Genomic DNA, 26248 nt, shown 5'->3' on the forward strand with positions numbered 1-26248 from the left:
TGTGGTCAAACATTATTCTGGATGTGTTCATGCATGCGTTTTTTTTTTCCTTTGGACCAGATTAATATTTAAATCTATAGGCTTCTGAGTTGAGCAGATTACATTCCATAATATGGGGACGGCCTCATTCAATCAATTAAAAGCCTTAATAGAATTAGATTGATGGCTACCTGCACTACCTACCCCCAACACACACACACTACAAGGAAATTTGTTATCAGACTGTAGCTCTTCTGAGTACCCAGCCTATCACCCTATCGTATTGGATTTTGTGCCCACATAGCCTCCAAAATCATGAGCCAATTTCTTAAAGTAAATCAATCTCGCCCTGGCCTGGTATGACACAGGTGGAGCGTCATCCAGTACACTGCAAGGCTGGGGGTTCGATACCCAGTGGGGGTACATACCCAGGTTGTGGGTTCCATCCCGTCAGGGTGCATACAGGAGGCATCTATCAATGCTTCTCTCTCACATGGATGTGTCTCTCTCTTTCTCTCACTCTCCCTTCCTCTCTCTAAAATCAATAAACAAATCCTCGAGCAAAGATTTTAAAAAAAATAAAAAATAATTAAATCAATTTCACTCCCACTCCCGCTCCCTCGTGAAACACACACACACACACACACACACACAATGGTTCTGTTTCTCTGAAGAGCCCTGTCCAATAAAACAATGTTTATCTTTTAGAAACATGTCTGATTTATTCTTTTATTTTTCTCCCAGAACATTTCAATGGTTTTGAAGTCAACTCTCTCAGCAGATTTTTTGTTATTTTCATTCCTTTATATTTTAGTTGCTATAGCATATTTTTAGCTCTTGCATTCACATTTTTAACCTAAAAGTTCCTTTGTGTATAACTCTTAAAATTAGCCAACATTATAATTCAAATGTGAATCAGTTTAAACATATGCACTTTTATTACACATTAGATCATTCTTTTTTTTTTTTCTTTTTAGTTTTTATTTTGGAAATTTTGAAACACATACAGAAGTTGAGACAAATCTTGTTTCATCTATACCCAACCTACTTTCCCTGATCCCCATTCTGTACTGATTTATTGTGAAGCAAATCTCAGATATATCACATGAATATGTTAATAATGTAAAATATATCTTGCAATGATGGCTCATCTCAAGTAGTAGTTGTATTTCTAAAGAAATACTGACAAAGGGTACAAATATATTGACAAATAGTCTTAGAAAATACTTTAGAATGTCAAATCAAACAGACCATAAGAACGTGGTTAAGTAATTTGTATTTCTCAAATATGTTTACGATTAAATTGTTAAAGTAACAATTGGTAAGAATGCTATTAAACGACATATTTTATAGCTCCTTCTTACTCAGATTTACTACTTTTTTTCTTCATTCATCTTGTGCTTCATTAAAAAAGAAATTTCAGCCCTAGCCGGTTTTGCTCAGTGGATAGAGTGTTGGCCTGCGGACTGAAGGGTCGTGAGTTCGATTCTGCTCAAGGGCACATGCCTGGGTTGTGGGCTCGATCCCGTGTGGGGTGTGCAGGAGGCAGCTATCAATGATTATCTCTCATCATTGATGTTTCTATCTCTCCCTTCCTCTCTGAAATCAATTCAAAAATATATTTTAAAAAAAGGAAGCCTGCCAAATAGTCAACTAAAAATGACAGTCCATGAAAAAAGAGAGCCTTGGAACTCAATTTCAAAAGTGCTTTTCCTTGAGAGAGCCATCAATCATACTTTGATAGTGAGCAGGAGAACTTTATGCATGCTTCCCACTTATCATGCAGACAAGTACTCAACAGTTAGGATTTAATAAAGTTAAATTTTGTTGCTTCATCAAGGAAATTCTTAAGTGACACTGGCTTTAAAACAAAAACAAAATGCTTCAAATACCTGGAGTTAAGAATACATTAGAGTACTTGGCACAGTGGTGTGCTGCCAGGATTCATGCTAAGTCACCAGCACTCTCACTCACAACTGCTTTAACACCATCAATGCAAATGTAAATAGAGTAGAAAAAAATAAATAACATCTTAAGATTTTATGTAAAGACAATGAAACCTCAGCTCTTGAACTTAACTGATCTGGAAGGCCATTCGAGAAGAGTTTTTTCAAAAATTGACTTATTTTTCCCATTAGAAATAATGTAAATTGAATTAATTCGTTCCATACTCCCAAATGATTTCCCATTTTAATCTTTCTTCTATACATTACCATCTAATGTACTATCTATAATAATAAAAGTGTAATGTGCTAATTAGACCTGATGAAGCCGTGGTGGTCGAGGCAGAGGCGGCCATCGCTGTGTTTGGGGCTGAGCCCCTGGCACGAATTTCATACATCAGGCCTCTAGTCTATACTAATAAAAGGGTAATATGCTAATTAGACCAGACAGACTGGACGTCTTCCAGACACGGCTCCTCGCCCACCTGTGGCCCCTCGCCCAGGATGGCCCTGCCCCCAGTGGGGACCCCCACCCCAACCGGATGCGTGCCTGGTCTGCAAACCGCCTGCAACCCCTCGCCCACCCAGCCCTGCCCCCAGTGGGGACCCCTACCCTGACCAGGGGGCATGGCTGGCCTGCAAACTGCCCACAGCCCCTCGCCCAGGCCGGCCCCACCCCCCAGCGGGGACTCCCCACCTCAATCCAGAGCCCCCTTCAGGGCAGGCCAGCTGGCCTCCACCCGTGCACCAGGCCTCTATCCTATATAATAAAAGGGTAATATACAAATTGACCCTAACGGCAGAAAAACCAGAACGACCACTGGACCAGTCACTAAGAAACGCACTGACGACCTCTTGGTCTCTTTCCCTGGCCGGCAGGCTCCGATTGCCTGATGGCCACCTCCAGTGGGGGTGGGGCCGGTGAGCGGGTGGGAACAGCCGACCTCTTGGTCCTGTTCCCCAGCTGTCAAGCACAGATTACCTGATAAAGAACGGGAAACCAAGGGTATGTGGTGGCAGGGGGCCGGGCCAGCTGTGGGCAGCTGAGGAAGATGGCCCTGACAGCAGGCCAGGCCTAGGGACCAGACCCACGCACAAATCTCATGCACCAGGCCTCTAGTCCTATATAATAAAGAGCTAATATGCTAATTATACCAGACGGTGGAACGACTTTCCAGAACAACCTTCCGGAATGACCAGTGGGCGGGGGGCAGGTTTGCAGAGCTGTGAGGCAGCTGGGGCTGTGAGGGCCGAGGCAGCCAGAGCTATGAAGGCCTACCCTTGCACGAATTTCGTGCATCGGGCCTCTAGTTTAATATATCAACAAATACCTCTTTTCTTAAATTTATCAAATTTTAGCCTTAAATGAATCACTTTCAGCACTCATTCCACTGGTGCAGCATCTTTGCTTTTTAACATATCACTGCTTCCAGAATGCTGTCACTAGCCAAATCAATAACAGTTATTCTACCTTTAATTGCCTGTGATCAGTGACTTTAATACCATTAGCAACATTAGCACTCTTAAGGACCTCTTTATATTTTAAAATTGTGCTAATTGTCCATTTTGCTAGCAAAAAAAGCTAAATAAATAAATATACACAAAAATATTCACAGCAAAATTTCAGGAGATGTTAACAATGTGAGGGTTAGTGTAAGATGACTAGCATTCTCTCCTTTGTCTGTGGCTTGAGGGACCACTTTTGCCGTGCTGATGTATCAGCATGAAAGAGCTGTCAGGTTGAGAACTGAAGTTTTGTTCAACAACTGAGACATTTTTTTCCATGAACCACTTGGCAAATGGTTCGAGATGGGAGATATTCGAAAACCCAGGTTTGACTGTAGTCTTGAGCTCATGGAACCCTCAAAGAGCATTATAGACTTTGAGAACATTGAAACTTCCTTGTTAAGGAATTTTCATTACTCTTATATACTTTCTGTTTTTTTTTAACCCTTTGCACTTGGAACCATTCTGGACATTGGCTACCAGCTACTCGATGCTACTTTGCGGAGGAAACGTGCATTTACAGACCCTCGTATTATTTAGTATAATTTTGGAACCAAGTAATGTATTATAATGATATTGGACTTATATGAATTGGGTGACATCGAGGAATGTATATTTGCAAAAAAAACCAATATTTTATTGTTTATAATTTTGTACAGTATGATAAGTTTTGTAACACTCCCCAATATGCATTGCAGGCTGATTAGTGCATGTTTGACAGTAGTAAGTGGTTTGACGCCTGCCAACAGGTGTTTTCCTGTTAGAACACACAATGCAGTCCCGTTTTCTTTGTCCCACATCGGGAATATGTAGTTTATTGTTTAATCTATTGTCCGCAGAAGATGTGGATGGACGCGTTCTCGATACACGAAAATCGCCCTTTAATTGGTCAACGAGTGTCTTGACAAACTTGTGGTGTGTCATTGGCGTTTCATTACTTGTTTGTTTTTCGATGCGATACATTATGTATGAGTTTATCACACACATTTCCAACCCCCCAAAAAATAACTTCCTCCACCATTTGAACAATTTACGGAGGAAACAATACGTCGAAGCGTATTGATCCGCACGATCCACACCACCCATATTTGCCGTACATTCTAACACCATTTCAGGCTTACTGACTGTTAAGATATGTCCACCGAGTAATGTTCTCTGGGTAGATTGTAGGTTTGTGTTATAATAATTGGTGAGCATGGTAATAATTCTTTTATCTTTCCACGCAAGAAGCGTAGTATTATTTTTTCTGTATGCAACTGTTTCTTTCCAATTTCTTCTTTGGCATAATTGTTTGTCTCTTTTATTATGCTGTCTACTAATTCTTCAGTAAAATATAATGTGAAATAGTCTATGGGCTCGTTTATGTTACTCGGAACTTGTGGTCCGGCTATTTCTTCGTGTAAATCAAAATTTATCGTGGCTGGAGGAACGTCCGATTCGGTAACATCTTCCCACTCTTCACTTGATGAACGTTGTCATGTTGCCGTGTGTTTTCTTCCGTACTACTATTATCGCTTTCGCTATCTATGCGAACAATTCGTCACCTTCTAGGTTGACCGATATCACTATCACTGCTGTCGTTTTGTTCTACAGTTAGTCTTTCTAATGTGTCTGTATAGAGGTCTATCTGGAGCTCATCTTCACTACTACTTGTGTCATGAGACTCATTCGTGGTTGGACGCTTTGCCATTGTTCTAATAAAAAATATGAATAAATGCATGGGTTGAAAATTTCTAATTGTTATTACTAACTGACAAGATGATATTTACCAAAATAGCTTTCACCAAACAATTTATTCACTAAGAAAAGAATCACTTTTCCGATTTTCTCCTCGTTAGATCTATGTGCACTGCTCGAAGCTTCAAACCAAAATGAGCTCAGCTTTGAAAATCTTTTCCTCCAGATGTAGACTTGTTTATTTGTAATTATATATCTCACTATACAGTGCGCACTATGTTCGAAAACCGACCTTTCTTCTATAAACTCCCCTTATCGCTCTTTTCAAGTGGCGTCGTGAAGTGCTCGGACCATCGTGAGCACGCATCTCACGTTCTCGTCCGACACAAAACCCGCTGACATTTCTTGTATATATCTTAGTAATTTTACGATATTTTGATTTAATTTCTTGTGCCATTTCAAGATAAAACTTCAGGGAAACATGCATGTCTCAAAAAGTTGCGTTGAAATAACTCAATTCCCCGTAATCACTAATAAACTGCAATGTCCCCTGAGAGGGGACATCTGAGTGATATGCTAGAATTCCGATGTCCCCTGAGAGGGGACAGAGGAGTGCAAAGGGTTAAACATAAATCTTTATTGTTCAGATTATTACAGTTGTCCTTTTTTCCCCCAATAGCTATCTTCCACCCAGTTCCCACCCCACCCTCTGCCCTTACCGGCCCCACTGTCCTCATCCATAGGTGTATGATTTTTGTCCAGTCTCTTCCCTCACCCCCACACCCCTTTCCCCACCGAGAATTGTCAGTCCACTCCCTTTCTATGCCCCTGATTCTATTATATTCATCAGTTTATTCTGTTCATCAGATTTTTTATTCACTTGATTTTTAGATTCACTTGTTGATAAGATATGTATTTGTTGTCCATAATTTTTATCTTTACCTTTTTCTTCTTCTTCCTCTTCTTAAAGAATACCTTTCAGCATTTCATATAATACTGGTTTGGTGGTAATGAACTCCTTTAGCTTTTTCTTATCTGTGAAGCTCTTTATCTGACATTCAATTCTGAATGATAGCTTTGCTGGGTAAAGTAATCTTGATTGTAGGTTCTTGCTATTCATCACTTTGAATATTTCTTGCCACTCCCTTCTGGCCTGCATAGTTTCTGTTGAGAAATTAGCTGACAATCGTATGGGTACGCCCTTGTAGGTAACTAACTGTTTTTCTCTTGCTGCTTTTAAGATTCTCTCTTTGTCTTTTGCCCTTGGCATTTTAATGATGATGTGTCTTGGTGTGGTCCTCTTTGGATTCCTTTTGTTTAAGGTTCTCTGCGCATCCTGGACTTGTAAGTCTATTTCTTTCACCAGGTAGGGGAAGTTTTCTGGCATTATTTTTCAAAGAGGTTTTCAATATCTTGCTCTCTCTCTTCTTCTGGCACCCCCATAATTCGGATGTTGGTACGTTTGAAGCTGTCCCCGAGGCTCCTTACACTATCTTCATATTTTTGGATTCTTTTTTCTTTTTGTTTTTCCGGTTGGGTGTTTTTTGCTTCTTCATGTTTCAAATCTTTGACTTGATTCTTGCTATCCTGTAGTCTGCTGTTGGATCTCTGGATATTGTTCTTTATTTCAGTCAGTGTATGCTTAATTTCTAGTTGGTCCTCTTTCATATCTTTGAGGGTCTCACTAGATTTATCGGCTGTTTCTAGAAAATTCTTGAAAAACCTTATAACCGTGGTTTTGAACTCTATATCCAGTAGTTTGCTTTCCTCCATTTCTGTCATTTGTGAACTGTTTCTTTGTCTCTGCATTTTGGCTGTTTCCCTGTATTGATAGAGAGGCTTTGTGTGCTAGGTGTCCTATTGGGCCCAGTGGCTCAGCCTCCCCAATTACTTGAGGTGGACACTCTTGGTGCACCCCTTTGTGGGCTTTGTGCACAGTCTTGTTGTAGTTAAACCTTGATTGTTGCTGGTATCACTGGGAGGAATTGACCTCCAGGCCAATTGACTGTGAGAATCAGCTGTGTCTGCGGTGGGAGAACTTCTGTGCTGGAGATACCCTTATGGGGCAAGAGTTGCATCAGTGGGGCTTTGGTGCTCACTGAGTCTGCCCCCTGAGTGTGTCCCTTATGGGTCTGAGGAGTTGTAATCTGGATCTTCCCACTATGACCACTGGGTACACTGGCTCTTGGATCTCTAAGAAGGTGCTAATTTAGCCTCTGCCTGAGGCTACCCAGCAGGAGCTACAGAGAGATCTGCAGATTCCTCTTCTTTGTTTGGGGTTTGGAGGTGCCCAGATGAGGCCCAGCTGTGAAGCAATGTAAGCTGCTGTGGGACCTTGGGCCTTCTTTTGGAAGATCTGGGTCTCTCTGACCCAGATGCAGTTAGTTAGGTAATTTTAGATTGCAAAGGGCCAGGGCATTCATATGCAAAAGCCTCTGCTAGCAGCTTGGGTGGGGCGGGGTCTCAGGGAATCAACAGGGTGGAGCAAACAGCTATGGCTGATTTTCAGCCTTGCCTTAAGAGGCCCCAGGTCTCAGTGTCCCGGGGTAATTGGTAATCACTGCAAGCACCTCTGAGAGAAGGCCGCCCTCAAGTTCCACCCGATGCCAGACAGTCCAGTTTCTCCCCGTATGTGTCTGGGTCCCCAGAGACTCGCCCGGAACTGGAGTTCAGAGCAGTTGGGAGCTTGTGTCTCCTCCCGGATTGAAAAAGACACCCGCATCCTCAGTTGCCAGCGCTTTATGAGAGTGCCTCCATACTTCTGCACTTCTGCACCTCCTCTGAGTCTCAGTGTGCTTTTCTCTTTCCTTTTGTTGTAGAATTTCCACTCAGCCAGCCTGCCTGTGGTTCTGGATGATGTCCATTTTGTCTTTTACTTATAGTTTTGAAGTGGTTGTACGAGGCAGTAATTTCAGGTGTTTACCTATGCCGCCATCTTGGTTTTTCCTACTTTCTGGTTTTTAACATTTACCCCATATAATATTTCTCTGAGAAAATGCTTTGTAATATGCCAAATCAAATCATGTCAAGAGCACTCCAACTAATTTTAAATTCAAACTCCCAAATGCTTCCATTTTTAAATCCAGTTTACAGTAATTCAAATGTACTGAATTCTCATTACTACTGACAGAAGTTTTATTCTTTGGGCAGTAAATAAATAGTCAACTTGTGCCAAGAAAGTAGCATATCTTTTACAGGTAAATGCAATAAATAAAAATATGAGCTACAAAAGTTTTTCTCAAAACCTATCTTGAAGTTCAAAAAACAAGAAACTGAGAGTAAAAATCAGTAAGTAAGAGATTCACCATGCCTGACATACTCACTTTCTGCTTATGCTGCTGCAAAAGGTTGTCAAGATTGTGTCGCCTTTTATAGTTAAAATAGAAGTTTTTACATTGAGCTTCACTTTTAGTTCCCACCATTTTGGCAATTGCTGCCCAGTTACGACCATGTTCTACTAGACCTGTATTTTAAAAACAGAACAAATGTTAAAGAACAGTAACCTGATAAAGCAAACAAGAGCAATAATAAGACAAACTTAAGCATTGTATTCACAATCATTAACACTAAAAGTGTTTTCAATTCTCATTGATATACTTCAATACTTACTGAAATATGTATTGACACAAAACTCACTGAACAGCTCTATTTAAAACATGCTCATGAAAGCCCTGGCCAGGGAGCTCAGTTGGTTTGAGCATTGTCCAAGATTGCAGGTTTGATCCCCCATCAGGGCACATACAAGAATCAACCAATGAATGCATAAGTGGAACAACAACAACAATAAAAACAAACAAACAAAAGCATGATCATTAACGTTGGACACATAGTAATAATTCAAATACTTGTAAACTGACTGAGAAGGTACTTCTAAATCTTTGGAAAGAGTGTATCAATATAAAATTAATAATATAATCAAATATAAATGATTAACATAACGATATATTTACAGAGTGAGGCAAAAGTAGGTTTATACTTGTTCATATGGAAAATAATAAAATCCTATATAATAAAAGCCTAATATGCTAAGTGTCTGGTCATCTGGTCAGCCATTCAACCAATCAAATCGTAATATGCTAATGATATGCTAAGGTCACTAAACCGCTTGCTATGACGTGCACTGACCACCAGGGAGCAGACGCTCTGACTGGTAGGTTAGCTTGCTGCTGGGGTCCGGCTGATCAGGACTGAGCGAGACAGGACGGACATGCCCTGCAGCCCTCCCGTGGTCCCTCTCTGGCTGTCCAACTTCCTGCATCCCTTCCCGGCCCTGGTAGTGCACCGGTGGGATCCCTAGGCCTGGCCTGGTCCCTCTCACATTCCGGGACCTCTTAGGGGATGTCAGAGAGCTGGTTTCGGCCCGATCCCACAGGCCAGGACAAGGGACCCCACTAGTGCACAAATTCATGCACCGGGCCTCTAGTAATTAATAATACAAGAATAAACTCTGTTTCATGTATTCACAGCTAAAAACCTACTTTTGCCCCATCCTGTATGTATGTATGTATATGTATGTATACACACATACAAGACTCCATGAATCATCAGCATGTCTTCAGTCCATTCACAATCAAGAAATGTCCTAAGAAAAATTAACCATTTGAAAAAAATCTGTTGTAACCCAAAGCATCACAGAAATCTATGCCATCTGACACTTTTTTAATCAAATAATATATATATATATGCACACATACACATGTCAAAGGAATATGGGTATGAAAATGCATATATACATAGGAGTTATCCAGCCAGAGATATACTTTAAATACAGGTGTACCCAAGCAAAATTTTCCAGTATAAATTTAAGAATTTATAGAAAAACATCAGTTTTTCAAGGTTAATTCCAGTAGCTTCCTTAATAATTACTGGAAGATCACTTCTAAATCTTATCCGATATATGAATAAGAGATGAAAAGAGTGGTGACTAGCCCTAACCGGTTTGGCTCAGTGGATAGAGCGTCGGCCTGCGGACTGAAAGGTCCCAGGTTTGATTCCGGCCAAGGGCATGTACCTTGGTTGTGGGCACATCCCCAGTAGGAGGTGTGCAGGAGGCAGCTGGTCGATGTTTCTCTCTCATCAATGTTTCTAACTCTCTATCCCTCTCCCTTCCTCTCTGTAAAAAATCAATAAAATACATTAAAAAAAAAAAAAAAGAAAGAAGAGTGGTGACTAAAGTCATATGTTAGTGTATCTACCTGAAAAAGATTATGATATAGCTAATATCTACTTACTTCACTATGAAATTTTGATGATCAGAGAATAAATGTGAATCTTTTAAAAAGTTAAACATGTAATCATGACAAATCACAAATTTTCTAATCATGGCAAACTTCAAATAAAAGACAGAACACTAACTTCTGTATTTTTGGTAAAGTTGGTTTATATGATATTTAAATGTATCACTCATTACCTGGTAAATAGAAAGTAAGTCTGAAATGTATCACTAAAAGTCAAGCTGTTTACAATATCCTCTCTCTAGAATTACAAGGTAAATACTAAACTCCCCCAAAAGGCGGTTAATCTCTCAAAAATTATTATATTTGAAAACAATTTATTTATAAACCAATTATTTATCCTATTAGAAATCTTAAATTTTATATTACACTAGAGGCCTGGTGCCAGCTCTTCCACATCCCCTCAGGGGTCCTGGATTGCAAGAGGGCGCAGGCCAGGCCAAGGGACCCAACCGGTGCACGATTGGGGCCGGGGAGGGATGCAGGGGGATGACCAGCTGGGGAGGAACTGTGGGAGGGCTCCAGGGCATGTCCGGCCCATCTTGCTCAGTCCCGATCGGCCGGACCTCAGCAGTAGGCTAACCCAGCAATCAGAACATGTGCCCCCTGGTGGTCAATGCATGTCATAGCAAGCGGTTGAGCGGCCTTAGCATATCATTAGCATATTACACTTTGATTGGTTGAGTGGACAACCGGACACTTAGCATATTAGGCTTTTATTAATAAGCAACAGTGGAAAAATACAAGACCCAAAAATTGCCAGAATAAGATCAAGGACAGGATCCAAACTTTTGTGTCTGGCTTCAATGTTCATACTCTTCTCTGAATCACAGTGTAATTTCTTAGTAGTTTTTAATCAAATGCCTTACCAAATAAGCACTAAGAAGTTATTTATCATTCTATTCAATGCAACTTTTAAATAACACAAATACAAACTTTTTATATGAAAATACCTTCTAAAACAACTTTAAAAGCATTAATCGCAACTATTCTGAAAAAGTGAAAATAGCCTACTTGCTCTTTAAATAAAATGAGAACCTTAAGTCCCTTAAAAGTGGCTCTTCAACAAGGCACAATTGGGGTATCTTATAAGGTACCAACCACACAGTAAAAAAAAACCCACAACTTGTAAGTTTACTTCTAAATTCTATTTATCATTGTGGAAGAACTTTTTTCTTAGATTAAAAAAATTAGCTCTATCTCACTCATCAATAATAAAAGCATAATATGCAAATCGACCAAACGACCAAATAGCAGAACGACCGCCAGAAGACCACGCTATGATACGCACTGGCGCCAGTTTCAGCCAAGGTGGGTGTGATGCGATCAGTCGGGGGGCCCTGCCATCGCCCCATGATTGCCCCCACAGAAGAAGGCCCAGGCCACCCTCTGTGGAGCGATCGATCAGGGGGTGGGGGGACTCCACGATTGATCGCCCCAAAGAGGAAGGCCTAGGCTACCAAGCTGGTGGCGCTGTGGTGGGTGGGCAGGGCCTCCCTCTGCATGGCGATTGATCATGGAGCCCCAGCAAGGCAGCCTGGGCCTCCCTCTTTGAGGCAATCGATATTTTCATATACATTTTACTAATTTTCTTTCATCTCTGACACTTCTATTATAAAGAAAGGGCAAACAGCAATATTAAAATATTTCCTCTAATTCCCTTTCGATGTGCATGAATTCGTGCACCAGGCCACTAGTTATTAATAATCTTACAAACAAAAACAAAAAAACTTGAAGAATCTGAACTATCATTTACCTTTTTTAGCAACTTCCATTTCTTCTTCTGTCCATCGAGAGGTTTCTACAGGCTCTGAAGAAACTAAAATAAAGAGAGAAAATCCAATAAGGTAGAGAAAAATTAACCCAAATCCTTCATTCACAGATTATATGGCACAGACTGCATAATTTGTAACCTATTTCTCTGACATTTAGTGAAAGAAACTAAAGAAATAGGATGGCATCAGCCTCTTCCCCCACCAAACTAAAGGGGAAAATGCAACACCTCTGTGATCTTTCTTAATGTTTTTTAAAGTTCCGTCCACATCTACGTTTGAATACCATTAATTTATTTTCTAAGAAGTCCCACTTCACCCAGTGCCTTCCCAATTATTAGAGCTCCATCCTTTCCTAATGAAGAGTCAGAGGAAGAAACAGCACTCCACCTGCTGGTCCAGGCACAGTCCTCTCCCATTCTCTGAGTCCCCTGTCTCTTCCTCTCTTGGAGGCTCTTATGCTCATCCTCCATGCCTGACATCTAGTAAACATGGATGGATCATGAACTGAACACTTTCTCTTTTACTTTAGAAAGAAAATTGAGACTATCAGGCCTGAAATGAGCGCCTGCTGTATTCCCCTTCTCAATAGTATATACTACCATCCACCCAGTCACTCAAATTAGTGACAGGATCCTCAGACTAGTCATTTTGAATCCTTCCTCCCATTTACCACTCACATTCAATGATGTGTGTCAATTCTAATACCCTGAATCCACCTCTCCTTGCCTGGGCCACTGCATGCATAATGATGCCCTTCTAGCTGGTCCCTCTTCCTCCAGCCCTCCTTCTCTCTAATCTGAGCTCCACAACTGTCACTAGAGATATCTGAACTCCAATCTAATCAAAGCACTCCTCTATTTAAAACCTTTATAAGCAACGAAGCATATAGTTCAAACAAGGCCCTTTGTGATCTGCCCGCATCCGCTTGTCTACATATTTCTCTCACATTATTCTTGCCATTCCTAGAACTTTCATACTTAATCTTACAGTGAAATTGGTACCACTGAACCACCAATGGTGGTACTCGACATTAACATAATCCTTTATAAACTAATGAGACAATACTTAGCAACAAAGACAAATGCTTTGAACTCTTGGACTCAATATTCAGAATTTATTCCTATAGAAAATAATTTAACAGAAAGAAAATGCTATATGAATTTTTTTTTAATTACAGTGTTACATTGGCTTAAAAGGAGGGTAGAGGATAATAACAGGGTATGGGTCAGGAAACTGTGCCTCTGGGCACAATGCCAATATTTGGCAGTCATCAGTGTAAAATTGAAGATGGCTTAGAAACTAGAAAATATTCATGATATATGCCATGTTCAAATATCAGAAAACAAAGTAGCATGTACATTAGGATTATAAGTAAGTAAAAAGAAAAAGAGCTCTATTAGGGTAGCAAAATAGGGGCTGTTGTTCTTTTACAAAGAAGTTTGAAAAATGTGAAAGCCAGACTTGCAGAGTATTTCTAGGTTGTCAATATCAGAGGTCCCTGCTGCCCCAGCTTAGCACTGAAACAGAACCCCAAACAAAAGTGTGGCCGGTTCACTCAATCTGCACACTCACTGGGTTCTGGCGGCGGTGGCAGAGGTGGAGGGGGCTCCTCGGTGGTGGCTGCAGCTGCAGCACTAGCAGCAGCGGCTTCATTTGTCATGGACCTGGTAATCCGGCCCTTTCGGCGGCCCTGACTATTGGCAGTCTTTCGTCCCCGGGGTGTGGCCTGCTCTCTCTCCTCAGTTTCTTCTGCTATTCCTTCTGTTTTGTCCTTTTCCTTAGTATTTTCTCTAGAAACAAAAGTGAATGAAAAGTTTGTGTGATTTAAGGTATACATATGTCAAAGAAGGCAGCTTTGAAAAATCTTTAAATAGAAACTGAATAAAACTAACCAATCCCTTCGTTACTAAAACAAAATTTATAAAATATTGTCATGCCCCAATTTTGAGAAGTTTTGACTGATCAAATTAAAATATTTCACAAAGGCTTGTTTTGTTTGTTAATGGACTTAAAAATGTAAACACATTTCAAATCCCCTAACTTAGATACAAGAACACTCTCTCTGAGGAAGTAATGAAGCACAGAAACACCCTCTGGACCTGCAACCGAGAGGCAGGGGACACCGAGAGGTAGGAGTCCTGGATTCCTGGCCTTTGCTGTGACACAAGTTTCCTCCTTTGTGAAATGAAGAAGCTTCAGGACACTCTCCATGACAGATGCTCTTTCTGTAATAACAGTCTACAATATTGTTTTATTAAAGCAGGCTCCATATTCTTCACCACCTCAAGGACAGTTATGTACAAACAGGGCAGCATGGCCTAATAGTTAGGAAAATGGCCTCTAGACCCAGGCTGCCTGGGTTCATACAGAGCTCTATGTGATGACTAGCCCTGTGATGACCTTGGACAAGCAACCTTACCTCTATGGAGCTCAGTTTTTCTCATCTGTAATATGAGGATAATAATAGTATATTTCATAGGGCTGTGGTGAGAATTACAGAAATTAATTTCTGTAAAATGCTTAGAACAGTGTCTGGAACATAGTAAACTTCGTAGGTGTTTCCTACTATTGAAGTTAAACTTCCTTCAGGCTATAAAGGGCTTATCATAGTCTCAGGCACTTAGGAAAAACACATTAAGCGGTCATTACTATAGCAATAGTACTACATGTAATACTGGAAAACCATTCTCTGTCTTTCTTATCTCCCAGGGTTGTTATAGTTAAAAGCAAGGTGCTTAGATTTATCAGGGATATCACTTTATAGATTATGTAAATGTCTAATCACTGAGTTGTACACCTGAAATATATTATACATCAACTATAATTGAAAAGTAAAATTTTTTTAAGGTGCTTAATGTAAATTTTTACAAATGAACAAAAAGATGGCACTATTCAAGCACTCAACTATTCTTGCTTAACCAGTTAACTGCCACAATATTTTGAATTTAATTTAAAAAGGTCCGCCGCTTGCGTCTATAGACACTTATGGTGTACAAATGGTTAATGGAAGGTGCGTTTTTTGTTGTTGTTTGTTTTAATTTTACCTACTTCAAATAAAGACCTACTGTGGCTTAGCAAGTAAGTCACTGCCCTGCCCCCAAATGTTTCAAGAATAATTCTTTCCCCTTCAGTTCTAAATTACCCTTGAAATTACCATGTAGCTCTCTCCCCCTTCACTTCTGTATTCCCTTACCAATCTGCTTTATACCATAGCCTCTGATTAAAGAGGTTTTGTCAAAAGTCGCCAATGAATTAAAAACTGCAAAATCAAATAACCTTTATTACTTCTCGTCACATTACTCTTTCCGTTGCAACTGATACAGTGGACAAATCTTTTTATATCCTTCTCAACTTTGCTTTTAGGATTTCACACTTTTCTAATATCCCTATTGCTATTCTGGGACTCTTTCTGGCCTGCCTTTTCCCGATCATCTGTTAATGTAGGGATTTTCCAAGGCTCTCTCTGGCCTTAAAGTTCTGTGAGATTACCTATTTACATCAATTCTAATGAACTCATACCCCATCTCCTAAATCTCCTAAGATCCAGACTTATTTTTCCCAATTACTGCACCACCTGAATTTCCCATCAATATGCAAAAACATGCTCATCTCACCACCTTGCTTTTGATCCACCTCACTCTCTAATCATTTTTTGTTAACAATACCACCATGTTCATAATCACTCAGGTATAGATTTGACATCATCTTTAGCTCTTTCCCTTTTTCTTTACTTCCTGTATGTAATCTGATGACAAATTTTGGGTATTTTATCTCATTAATATTTCTCCCATTAATTCACCATTTCTGTTTCTACTACCACTGTACTTATTCAGTATCTTGGTACCCCAATGACAGTCTTTTATAACAGCTTCCCTGACTCTTATATATCTCTAGTCCATTCATTCTATATTGCTAATATAACATTATTCTAGCAGAATAATTTTGGTAATAAATCATTCCATCCATTCTAAGCCTTGTCTATTTCCACAGTCTCCTGAATGAAATCTACAGTTTCTTTCATTAAGGCTTTACGTAATCTAACACCAATCTGTTCTCTACTTTTCTTTTTCAGGCACACTATGTTCTTTTCTAATGAAACCATCATCTGTCATTTCTCAGAGAGGCATTATCTATTAACATTGTTCCCTTTATTCTACCCCAACTTAACCAGTTCTTCCTACATAAAAGCCTCCAAATTATCCAGACAGTATAGTCAAACCTTGGTTCTGGAATGTCTCCCCTCTCCCATAATTCACTTCTCAATCATGTTGTTCAAGGAAAAAATGTCTGTTCTTGAACAAAACTTCAGTTTTGACCAGACAACCTTCATGCTGATACATCTGCATGATAAAAAGCCTCTCTAGCCCTAACCGGTTTGGCTCAGCGGATAGAGCATTGGCCTGCGGACTGAAGGGTCCCAGGTTCGATTCCGGTCAAGGACATGTACCTTGGTTGCGGGCACATCCCCAGTGTGGAGTGTGCAGGAGGCAGCTGATCGATGTTTCTCTCTCATCGATGTTTCTAACTCTCTATCCCTCTCCCTTCCTCTCTGCAAAAAATCAATAAAATATATTTTTTAAAAAAAAGCCTCTCTAGGCCACAAACAAAGGATAGAATGCACCAGTATGAGTCAATTTACAGCTAAACCTCTCCTTGTTAACATCTCAGGAAATTGTGCTGTTAATATTTTTGTGTTTTTTTTTGTTGTTGCTGCTGCTGGCCCAAGGGATGCTTAGCACAATTTTAAAACCTAAAGAGGCCATCGAGAATGCTAATATTGCTAAGGGTGTGAAGAAACAATGATCACAGGCAATTGAAGAGGTAGAAAAACTGTTGTTGATTTGGATAAAGGAAAAGCAGTTAGTCAGTGACAGCATTTCAGAGGCAGTGATATGTGAGAAAGTGAAGATGGCACTGCTGACTCCCTGAAAGACACCCCTGGAACGAGTGCTGAAAGTGATTGCTTTAAGGCTAATAGGGGGTGGTTCGATAAATTTGAGAAAAGAAGTGTTTGTTTATAGATTAAACAGTACATTAGACTTGTACTGTATATAAGAAAGGTTAAAACGGGGAATCTTTTGGGGTTCTGGAACGAATTAATTCAATTTACATTATTTCTAATAGGAAAAATGATTCAGTTTTCGAATAAATCACTTCTTGAACAGTTGTCCGGAATGAATTAAATTTAAGAACAAAGGTTCCAGTGTACTAGTAAACCTCAACCTCTTCTCAATCTTTCAACATAAATTTATTGGGTTTGTTCATTTCTTCCAGGCTTTTCTTTCTTTTTTAAAAAAATAGTACTTGTAGCTGGGCCAGCATAGTTGAGTGGTTCAGTCTTGACCTATGAACCAGGAGGTCATGGTTCCATTCAGGTAATGGCACATGCCCCGGTTGTGGGCTCAATCCCCAGTAGAGGGTGTGCAGGAGGCAGCCAATCAATGATTCTCGTCACTGATGTTTCTATCTCTCTCCCTCTCTGAAATTAATAAAAATATTTAAAAACGAAATAAATAAATTTTAAAAATAGTACTTGTATCTTGCCTAATTTTCTCCTACTAACTAATTCATAAACTACCTGGGAGTAGCAAATATCTTATGTATTTTTTTATCCTCCATAACATCCTAGTCACATCAGTAATAAATGAATGTTTGTTAAACAAATTAGAGATTTTAAGGAAAAAAAAAGTAAAATCAAGATACGGTAGTTCCATATGAGCAGAACCAATGATCACATGGGAATATAAATGTTATACGTGAACAACGAAAAAATATACATATTTTTAATTTATTTTTAAAAATATATTTTATTGATTTTTTACAGAGAGGAAGGGAGAGGGATAGAGAGTTAGAAACATCCATGAGAGAGAAACATCCATCAGCTGCCTCCTGCACACCCCCTACTGGGGATGTGCCCGCAACCAAGGTACATGCCCTTGACCAGAATCGAACTTGGGACTCTTCAGTCCACAGGCCGACGCTCTAGCCACTGAGCCAAACTGGTCAGGGCAAAAAATATACATAATTTTTAAATGGGTATCTTCCTAGAATATTAGAATGGCATGAGTATCCAACCTTTAAAAGCCATGTCAAATGATTAAGTCTGCTTTAGTTGACACAACTAGATAAATCTTCAATATTTCCAAGAGGATTATAAAAATAACACAGAAAACATTAAAAAGGAACAAACTACTGATACATGCATTATGTATGACCTCAAAAGCATTATGCTAAGTAAAAGAAGTCACACATGGATTCTATACTGCATAATCCAGTTTATATAAAATTGTAGAAAAAGCAAAATAGATTAGCAATTGCCAGATGCCAGAAAAGGGGGGAGAGAAACTCTGCAAAGGAGCATATGGGACCTTTGTGGGGTTATGAAAATGTTCTATCTAATATGCAAATAATAAATATAACAAAACTGACTCGCAAAAAAAATAAAGAAAACATTCTATCTACATCACGGTTGTGGCAATGGTCACTCCAATGCACACACTTGTCAAAATGTATAACATTTACACCTAAAATTGGTGAATTTTACTCTATGTAAATAATGCTTTAATAACACTGACCCCTGGGGGAGACACAACTAACCCAGCCGCTAAGCCCTCCACACCACCCTGACACAATATGTACACAAAGGAATCAAGAATCTCTGAGTGGAAGAATCACAGATTGATTTTCTTTATATTTTGCTCTCTTTTCCTAATTTTCTATAATGAGCAAGAATTACTTTTATAACCTCAAAAACAGCAACAACCACAAACAAACCAGGAACTCTATTTTATATGATAATACAAATGAGGTACATAAAAAGATCATGAGGTATCTTTGAAATCAAAGATTAGATTAAATTTGATATATCTCAGTGATAAGTATATATTATTATAGCCTATTCCTTCTGAAGTAATATATATACCATGTCTGGCAAATAAGCCAAAAGTTATATTTACTGAAATACTCCACTCCTTATTTATATCAAGTAACTATTCAATAGTTAAAGCACACATCACATTAATTCTTTTATCTGAAGTTTTATACCTTCAAAAGACACAATTTCATTATTTAAAAATAAGTATAAAATTTAACTAATTATTTAATTCTAATTATTTAACTTACTTAGAGTCCTCCTTTTCATCTTTTTCTTCTTCATCTTTTTTTTCCTCTTCTTTTTTTTCTGTTTTTTCTGCTTTATCTTCTTCTTTTTCTTCTACTTTTTCTTCTTGTGATGGTCGGGCAATTTGCTGCTAGAATAAACCATCATTTATAAAATTCAAAGGAAAAAGAACTAGCTCCTCAAATTCTGATGATGAATTTTAATAAATATCTATGCAAAAAGAATAATTAACTTATTAATCTTTTACAATGTAATTAGGAATCATGTATTTACAAAAAGTCTAATGCTCTTTAATATATTCTATATATATTGTTTAAAAGGTTAGATATACATACACACACACACACACACACACACACACACACACACACACACACACATGCCCATAGGGTTTGAACCCATCAAAGAATCAAAAATGTTAAGACTCCACTAGAAATCTGCGGTTGGTGCTCTCTTTTTGTAACTCCTATATCTAATCTGTCACTTAAGCATTTCAACTTTAATTTAAAATTTGATAACCTATCAAACCATCCCCCTAGTATTTGATGTTTACTATATTCTCAATTTTTTCATCATTATAGATAATACTATATAAGAGATCGTTATGCTTTTACTCTATTGGGGGACATTCATTTAATGGAATTAGTAGACAGCTATGGTCATTTATCAAGACTAAAGTAATTTGGAAAAATATTAAGGATATAATAAAGTGAAAAGAAGCACAAATACTTCTAAGCTGAAATTACAACCATCTCTATATATAAAAGGCAAATATGATAAATGTCCATTCGAATGGTCGCTATGACGCACACTGACTACCAGGGGGCAGACGCTCAATGCAGGAGCTGCTGTGAAGCGCCAGGCCAAGGAGGGTGCGAACAGGGGCCCAACTGACTTGCCGATCGCCCCACAGATGGCAACCAGGGGCAGCGTCGGCTGGGGGTGGGGCCGCCATCGAGCTCCCAGGATGTGGTGGAGCCAGGCGGGAGGCCCCGTGCCAATCGATCAACCCGCAGTCGGGATGGTGGAGGTGAGGGAGCGGTGCCAGACAGGGTGCAAGGATGTGAGGCTGGGGGCACAAGCTGGGGCTACAAGCCTGGGGGCATGAGCTGGGGCCCGATCCCCAAAGGCCACCTCGAGGGACCCCACCCGTGCATGAGTTCATGCACCGGGCCTCTAGTAATCTCATAAAGGATGAATGAGGCAGGATAATAAAAAGCTAGAAAAAATAGGTCCAGAGACATGAAGGCGTAGAACAGACTGACAAATCTCGGAGGGGTGGGGGTTGGGGGGTGAGGGATGGGAGTGGGATACAGGAAGAGATAAACCAAAGAACTTACATGCATATATGCATAGCCCATGGACACAGATAATAGTGTGGTGAAGCCCTGGGGTGGGGTAGAGGCTGGGTGGAGAGGGGCAAAGGGGGAGAAAATGGGGAACATATGTACTGTTTTCAACAATAAAACGTATATGTATATGTGTATACACACACACACACACACACACACACACACACACACACATATACACTAGAGGTCTGGTGCATGAAATTCATGCACTTGGGGCGGGGTCCCTCAGCCCATCCTGTGCCCTCTCGCAGTCTGGGAGCCCTCAGGGGATGTCCAATGGACAGCTGTCAGTAAGACATCCTTAGTGCTGCAGTGGAGGCAGGAGAGGCTCCCGTCACTGCTGCGGCACTCGCCGGCTATAAGCCTGGCTTCTGGCTGAGCAGCGCTCTCCCTGTGGGAGCACAGAGACCACAAGAGGGCAGCTCTTGCGTTGAGCATCTGCCCCCTGGTGGTCAGTGTATGTCATAGTGACTAGTAGTTCCACCGTAGGGCCAAAAACTGCTCTCCAACATCCCTGAGAAGTTCCGGATTGTGAGAGTGCGCAGGCCAAGCCAAGGGACCCCATCGATGCACGACTGGGGCTGGGGAGGGATGTGGGAGGTTGGCCAAATGGGGAGGGACCACAGGAGGGTTCCAAAGCATGTCCAGCCCATCTGGCTCAGTCCTGATCAGCCAGACTCCAGCAGCAACCTAACCTACCAGTAGGACCATCTGCCCCCCTGGTGGTCAGTGCACATCACAGCAAGTTGAGTGGCCTTAGCATATCATTACCATATTACATTTTGATTGGTTGAACGGCCGACTGGACAATTTGAATATTGGGCTTTTATTATATAGGATGTATTTTTTTAAAAAGTAGGAAAATTTTTTGGCATGTGGAATGAGGGAACTTAGATAAGAAAATAAAACAAGACCAAACAATTTACAGCCAGCTAATGAATTGCAAGACCTTATCTTCCCTAACCAAGGACAGTTGAGAGAAAATGGTTTATGCCTCTCATCCCTAACCAGAGAATAAATAGCTTAAATCACCCTAGTCAGGGAGATAGGTAATAGAGACCCAATTAGTGCTGCTGGTACCAGTAAACCTAAGGATGCATGAAGTCTGGGGAATATATATATATACTAGAGGCCTGATGCATGAAGATTCGTGCAAGAATAGACCTTCCTTCCCCTGGCTACCGGCACCACCTTCGCTCCGGCCCAGAGCCATCTTTCTACCTTCGTGCGCTGCCCAGAGGCCCGGAGCAGCTGGGGCGGGTAGAACACTGGCATCTTTGTCGTGTCGATTTGCATATTCCCTTCTTATTGGCTGTGGGCGCTGCAATCTTTGTTGCAAAGTGATGGTCAATTTGCATATCCCGTCTTTATTGGAGAGAGGATATATATCCTATCTAATAATAGACAAACATGGTAATTGACCATACCTTCGCCACGCCTCCCATTGGCTAATCAGTGCAATATGCAAGTTAAGCACCAACAAAGATGGCGGCTAATTTATATACTGCAGGCAGGGCGGGACGGCACCATCCTGCCTGCCCCACCGCCATCCGGGACTGCTATTTGCCACCCGGGGCAACTGGGAGGGGCAGCAGCGATCGGCCAGCCCACCCGGGTGTCCCATGTGCAACCCGACCCAGGGCGGCGGGGCGGGACAGCGTGGCTCCTCTGTCACCCCAGCCTCCTCAACACAGCTCCCTTGGAGGCCTAAGCCTTTAGTCGGACATCCCCCATGGGCATCCTGGCTGCCAGAAGGATGTCTGACTGCAAGCTTAGGCCTGATCCCCTGGGGAAGTGGGCTTAAGTCAACAGGTGGACCTCCCCCAAGGGGTCTGGACTGCAAAAGGATGCAGGCCAGGCTGAGGGACCCGCCCCGCCCCCCCGAGTGTACAAATTTTTGTGCACTGGGCCTCTAGTCTACACTAATAAAAGAGAAACATGGTAATTAGCGTACGACCGCTACCCTTTTCATTGGCTAATCAGTGAGTATATGCAAATTAACTGTCAGCCAAGATGGCGGCCGGCAGCCAGGCAGCTGGAAGCGAACATGAGGCTTGCTTGCTGCAGTGAAGGAGGACTCCAACGTTCCCCGCCTGCGCTGCCGGCCTCTGAGCTGCAACTCTAAGAAACTTTGTAACAAATATAGAAGCTAAACAAAACCCCGGGATCTCAGAGCTGGAGTTATACATTGTTTCGATTATAGAACGCAAACAAACCAGCGGAAGCCTCAGAGCTAGAGCCAGAGCTAAAGCTGGCCCAGAATAAAATTTAAAAAAAGAGAAAAAAAAAGGAGCAGTAGGGAGCTTCAGTCAACAACCACCAGCCTGAAAGCAGCCCTCAGCCCCTCACCCAGACTGGCCAGGCACCCCAGTGGGGACCCCCACCCTGATCCAGGACACCCTTCAGGGAAAACCAGCTAGCCCCCACCCATGCACCAGGCCTCTATCCTATATAGTAAAAGGGTAATATGCCTCCCAGCACGGGGATCAGTGGAGCCTCAAGGCCTCCTGGCACCGGATCAGCGTGACAGGGGCAGCGCCCAAACCCCCTGATTGCCCTGCGACTCTGTGTGTGACAGGGTGCGGAGTCCCAACCCCCTGATCGGCCCTGCTCTGTGACAGGGTGTGGCGCCCCAAACCCGCCCCCCCCCCCCCCACACACACACACAGGCCCTGCTCTGTGTGTGACAGGGTAGAGCCATAACCTCCCCATCGGCCCTGCCCTGAGTGTGACAGTGGCGGCGCCCCAACCCCCTGATCGGCCCTGCTCTGTGGGTGATAGAGGGCAGCGCCCCAACCCCCCGCCCCCAACGGGCCCTGCTCTGTGTGTGATGGGGTAGAGCCATAACCTCCCCATTGGCCCTGCCCTGAGTGTGACAGTGGTGGCGCCCCAACCCCCTGATCAGCCCTGCTCTGTGGGTGATAGAGGACAGTGTCCCAACCCCCTGATCTGCCCTGCTCTGTGTGTGACAGGGGGTGGTGCCCTAACTCCCCTATCGGCCCTGCTCTGTGCGTGACAGGGGGGAGCTCCCCAACACCCTGATGGGCCCTGCTCTGTGCATGACAGGGGGAGCTCCCCAACCCCCCTGATGGGCCCTGCTCTGTGAGTGACAGGGGGCAGCGCCCCAACCCCCTGATTGGCCCTGCTCTGTGCGTGATGGGGTGGCACCGCAACCTCCCCATCGACCCTGCCTTGAGTGTGACAGGGGGTGGTGCCCCAACCCCCCAATCGGCCCTACCCTGAGCGTGACTGAGGGTGGCATCGCAACCTCCCAATCAGCCCTGCTCTGTGAATGACAGGGGGCGGCGCCCCAACTCCCCAATCAGCCCTGCTCTGAACTCGACCAGGGGCTGCACCTAGGGTTTGGGCCTGCCCTCTGCCACCCAGGAGCAGGCCTAAGCCAGCAGGTCATTATCTCCCAAGGGGTCCCAGACTGCGAGAGGGCACAGGCCGGGCTGAGGGACACCCCCCTTCCCCCCCGAGTGCACAAATTTTTGTGCACCGGGCCTCTAGTACATATATAAAAGGCTAAGCGACCATCCAACCAGCCAGTAGGTATAACACTCACTGACCACCAGGGGGCAGATGCTCAATGTAGGACCTGCCGAGCTGCCGTGACTTGGCAGTGGCGGTTCTCAGGTGACACACCCCAGAACCAGAGAGGATGGAGCCCGATTCCGGGATGCGTCACCTGAGAACTGCCCTTTTGCAATCCGGGACCCCTCAGGGGATGTCAGAGAGCCAGTTTTGGCCGGATCCCCGCAGGCCAGACTGAGGGACCCCACATGCGGGAGGGACCCCGCTCACTCTGCAGACACCCTTCAAGCTGCAGTGCTGCCCCAGGTGCAGCAGGCCAGAGAGACCATGGGAGGTTGGCTCCAGGGCGTGTCTGGCCTGTCTTGCCAGTCCCGCCCCGCTGGCCACCTTCTAATTTCCTTTCAATGTGCACGAATCCATGCACCAGGTCACTAGTACATAATAAAACCCCCCAAAAACCTATTAGAGCCTGAAAGACAAAATATAGAAGTAAACCAGTGAAAATGACCAGAGAATGATCCCAAACTCCCCATACACTCATTTTGATGCATGAGCATATTAAAAAATGCACCTGGGAAGCTGATGAATATGCTGCTGACACCCTCCCAAGAGCTCCCCTAAGATTCCCACCAGCAAAAACAGAGAAAAATGCTCGAGACAAAAGATGCCAGTATGTGCCCTCCTTAGAACACTCCCACTCACAGTGTACTTTTGCTTTCTTTTCTTCTAAACTCTAAGGGTCCCCATGAGACTTGCAACTAGGGCAGCAGTGGGCTGTGGCAACTTTCCCAGGCTTATCCCCTGAACCTGTCTCCAAGACCCCCTTTTCGCAGGTGTGGAGCAAAGACTGAAGACAGCTAGAAGGAAGCCAAGCACTGCAGAAGGGAGCAAAGCGGCGGAGAAGGGAGGGATCTGAGGCTGCGGAGACGCGAGTGGAGCCGAGGCACCAGACACAGGAGCGGAGCCAGGCAGTGGAGAAGGGAGTGCAGGAAGCCCTATTCTTGTAGGAATAGGCCCCAGGAAGCCCTATTCTTGCAGGAATCTTCCTGCAATGGGCCTCTAGTATAACTCACAAAAATTCTCTACAGGTTTGAATGTTTCAAATGTTGACAGTGCTCTACAGCAAAATCTAAAAATAGTTTACGCTGAGACTTATTACTGTTACATCTAATTGAATATCTAACACTAACAAATCCTATATATCCTTATATAATAAAAGGCTAATATGCAAATTGTCCCCTCAACTGGGAGTTCAACCAGGAGTTCAACTGAGAGTTTGACCAGGGGGCCGGGCCGGCCGGCCAAAGGCCCACGGCCCCTCCTCCCAGCCGGCCCCAACCCTGATTGGCTCCCCCACCCCAATCACGGGTAGGGCCAACTGGCCAACTGCCTGCGGCCCCTCACCCCAGCTGCCCTCCCATTGGCTGGCCTGATTGGCCCCAATCAGGGTGAGCTGGCCAGACCCCACCCATGCACAATTCATGTACCGGGCCTCTAGTGAGTGTGTGTGTGTGTGTGTGTGTGTGTGTGTATTTAATTATTTATTTTTTTAAATATATTTTCTTGATTTTTCACAGAAAGGAAGGGAGAGGGATAGAGAGTCAGAAACATCAATTAGAAACATCGATCAGCTGCCTCCTGCACACGCCCTACTGGGGATGTGCCCACAACCAAGGTACGTGCTCTTGACCAGAATCGAACCTGGGACCCTTCAGTCTGCAGGCCGATGCTCTATCCACTGAGACAAATCAGTTAGGGCTAGTATATTTATATTTGTTAAAATGCTCAAGTCTTTAGAAAATTGATAAAGAAATTCCCACTTCTCAGACAATGAAGCTGTCAAAAAAAGAAACAACTACATTTAAGATCAAGCAGCTATAGTTAACTAAAAGTATACAAGAAGCAGAAAGCAGAAATTACTACCTCAGCCACTGAATTTTTCCTTAAAAATACTTCAGGAAATAAATAGAAAATATCTTATGTCCATCTTATCAAAACATATTAATAACTAATGCCTGTAAACCAAATGAATTTGATATTATTTTCCTGAAGACTGAAAGGTGTCAATCACCAAAAAACACCATCATGAAGGCAATGAAGGTAATAGCAATTATCCCAGATTAAC

At 42.5% G+C, this 26248-nt stretch overlaps 1 protein-coding gene across 12 annotated transcripts in view; it reads right to left on the reverse strand.

The window, feature by feature from the left end:
* Window positions 1-26248, reverse strand: part of NCOR1 (nuclear receptor corepressor 1) — a 248269-nt gene that overhangs the window by 82631 nt on the left and 139390 nt on the right. For 8 of the 12 annotated variants that reach the window (XM_070393236.1, XM_070393239.1, XM_070393243.1 and 5 more), the window contains 4 exons: window positions 19237-19364; window positions 13687-13904; window positions 12096-12158; window positions 8429-8568 (listed from right to left, as the gene is read on the reverse strand). In XM_070393236.1, coding sequence (XP_070249337.1) covers window positions 8429-8568; window positions 12096-12158; window positions 13687-13904; window positions 19237-19364 — 549 coding nt within the window. The remainder of the gene's footprint in view (window positions 1-8428; window positions 8569-12095; window positions 12159-13686; window positions 13905-19236; window positions 19365-26248) is intronic. The other 4 variants (XM_070393244.1, XM_070393247.1, XM_070393240.1 and 1 more) reach the window with 1 other exon arrangement.

Source organism: Myotis yumanensis, unplaced genomic scaffold (assembly GCF_028538775.1).
Source record: "Myotis yumanensis isolate MYYU_CA2020_CCGP unplaced genomic scaffold, mMyoYum1.0.hap1 SCAF_16, whole genome shotgun sequence".
Lineage (NCBI taxonomy): Eukaryota > Metazoa > Chordata > Mammalia > Chiroptera > Vespertilionidae > Myotis > Myotis yumanensis.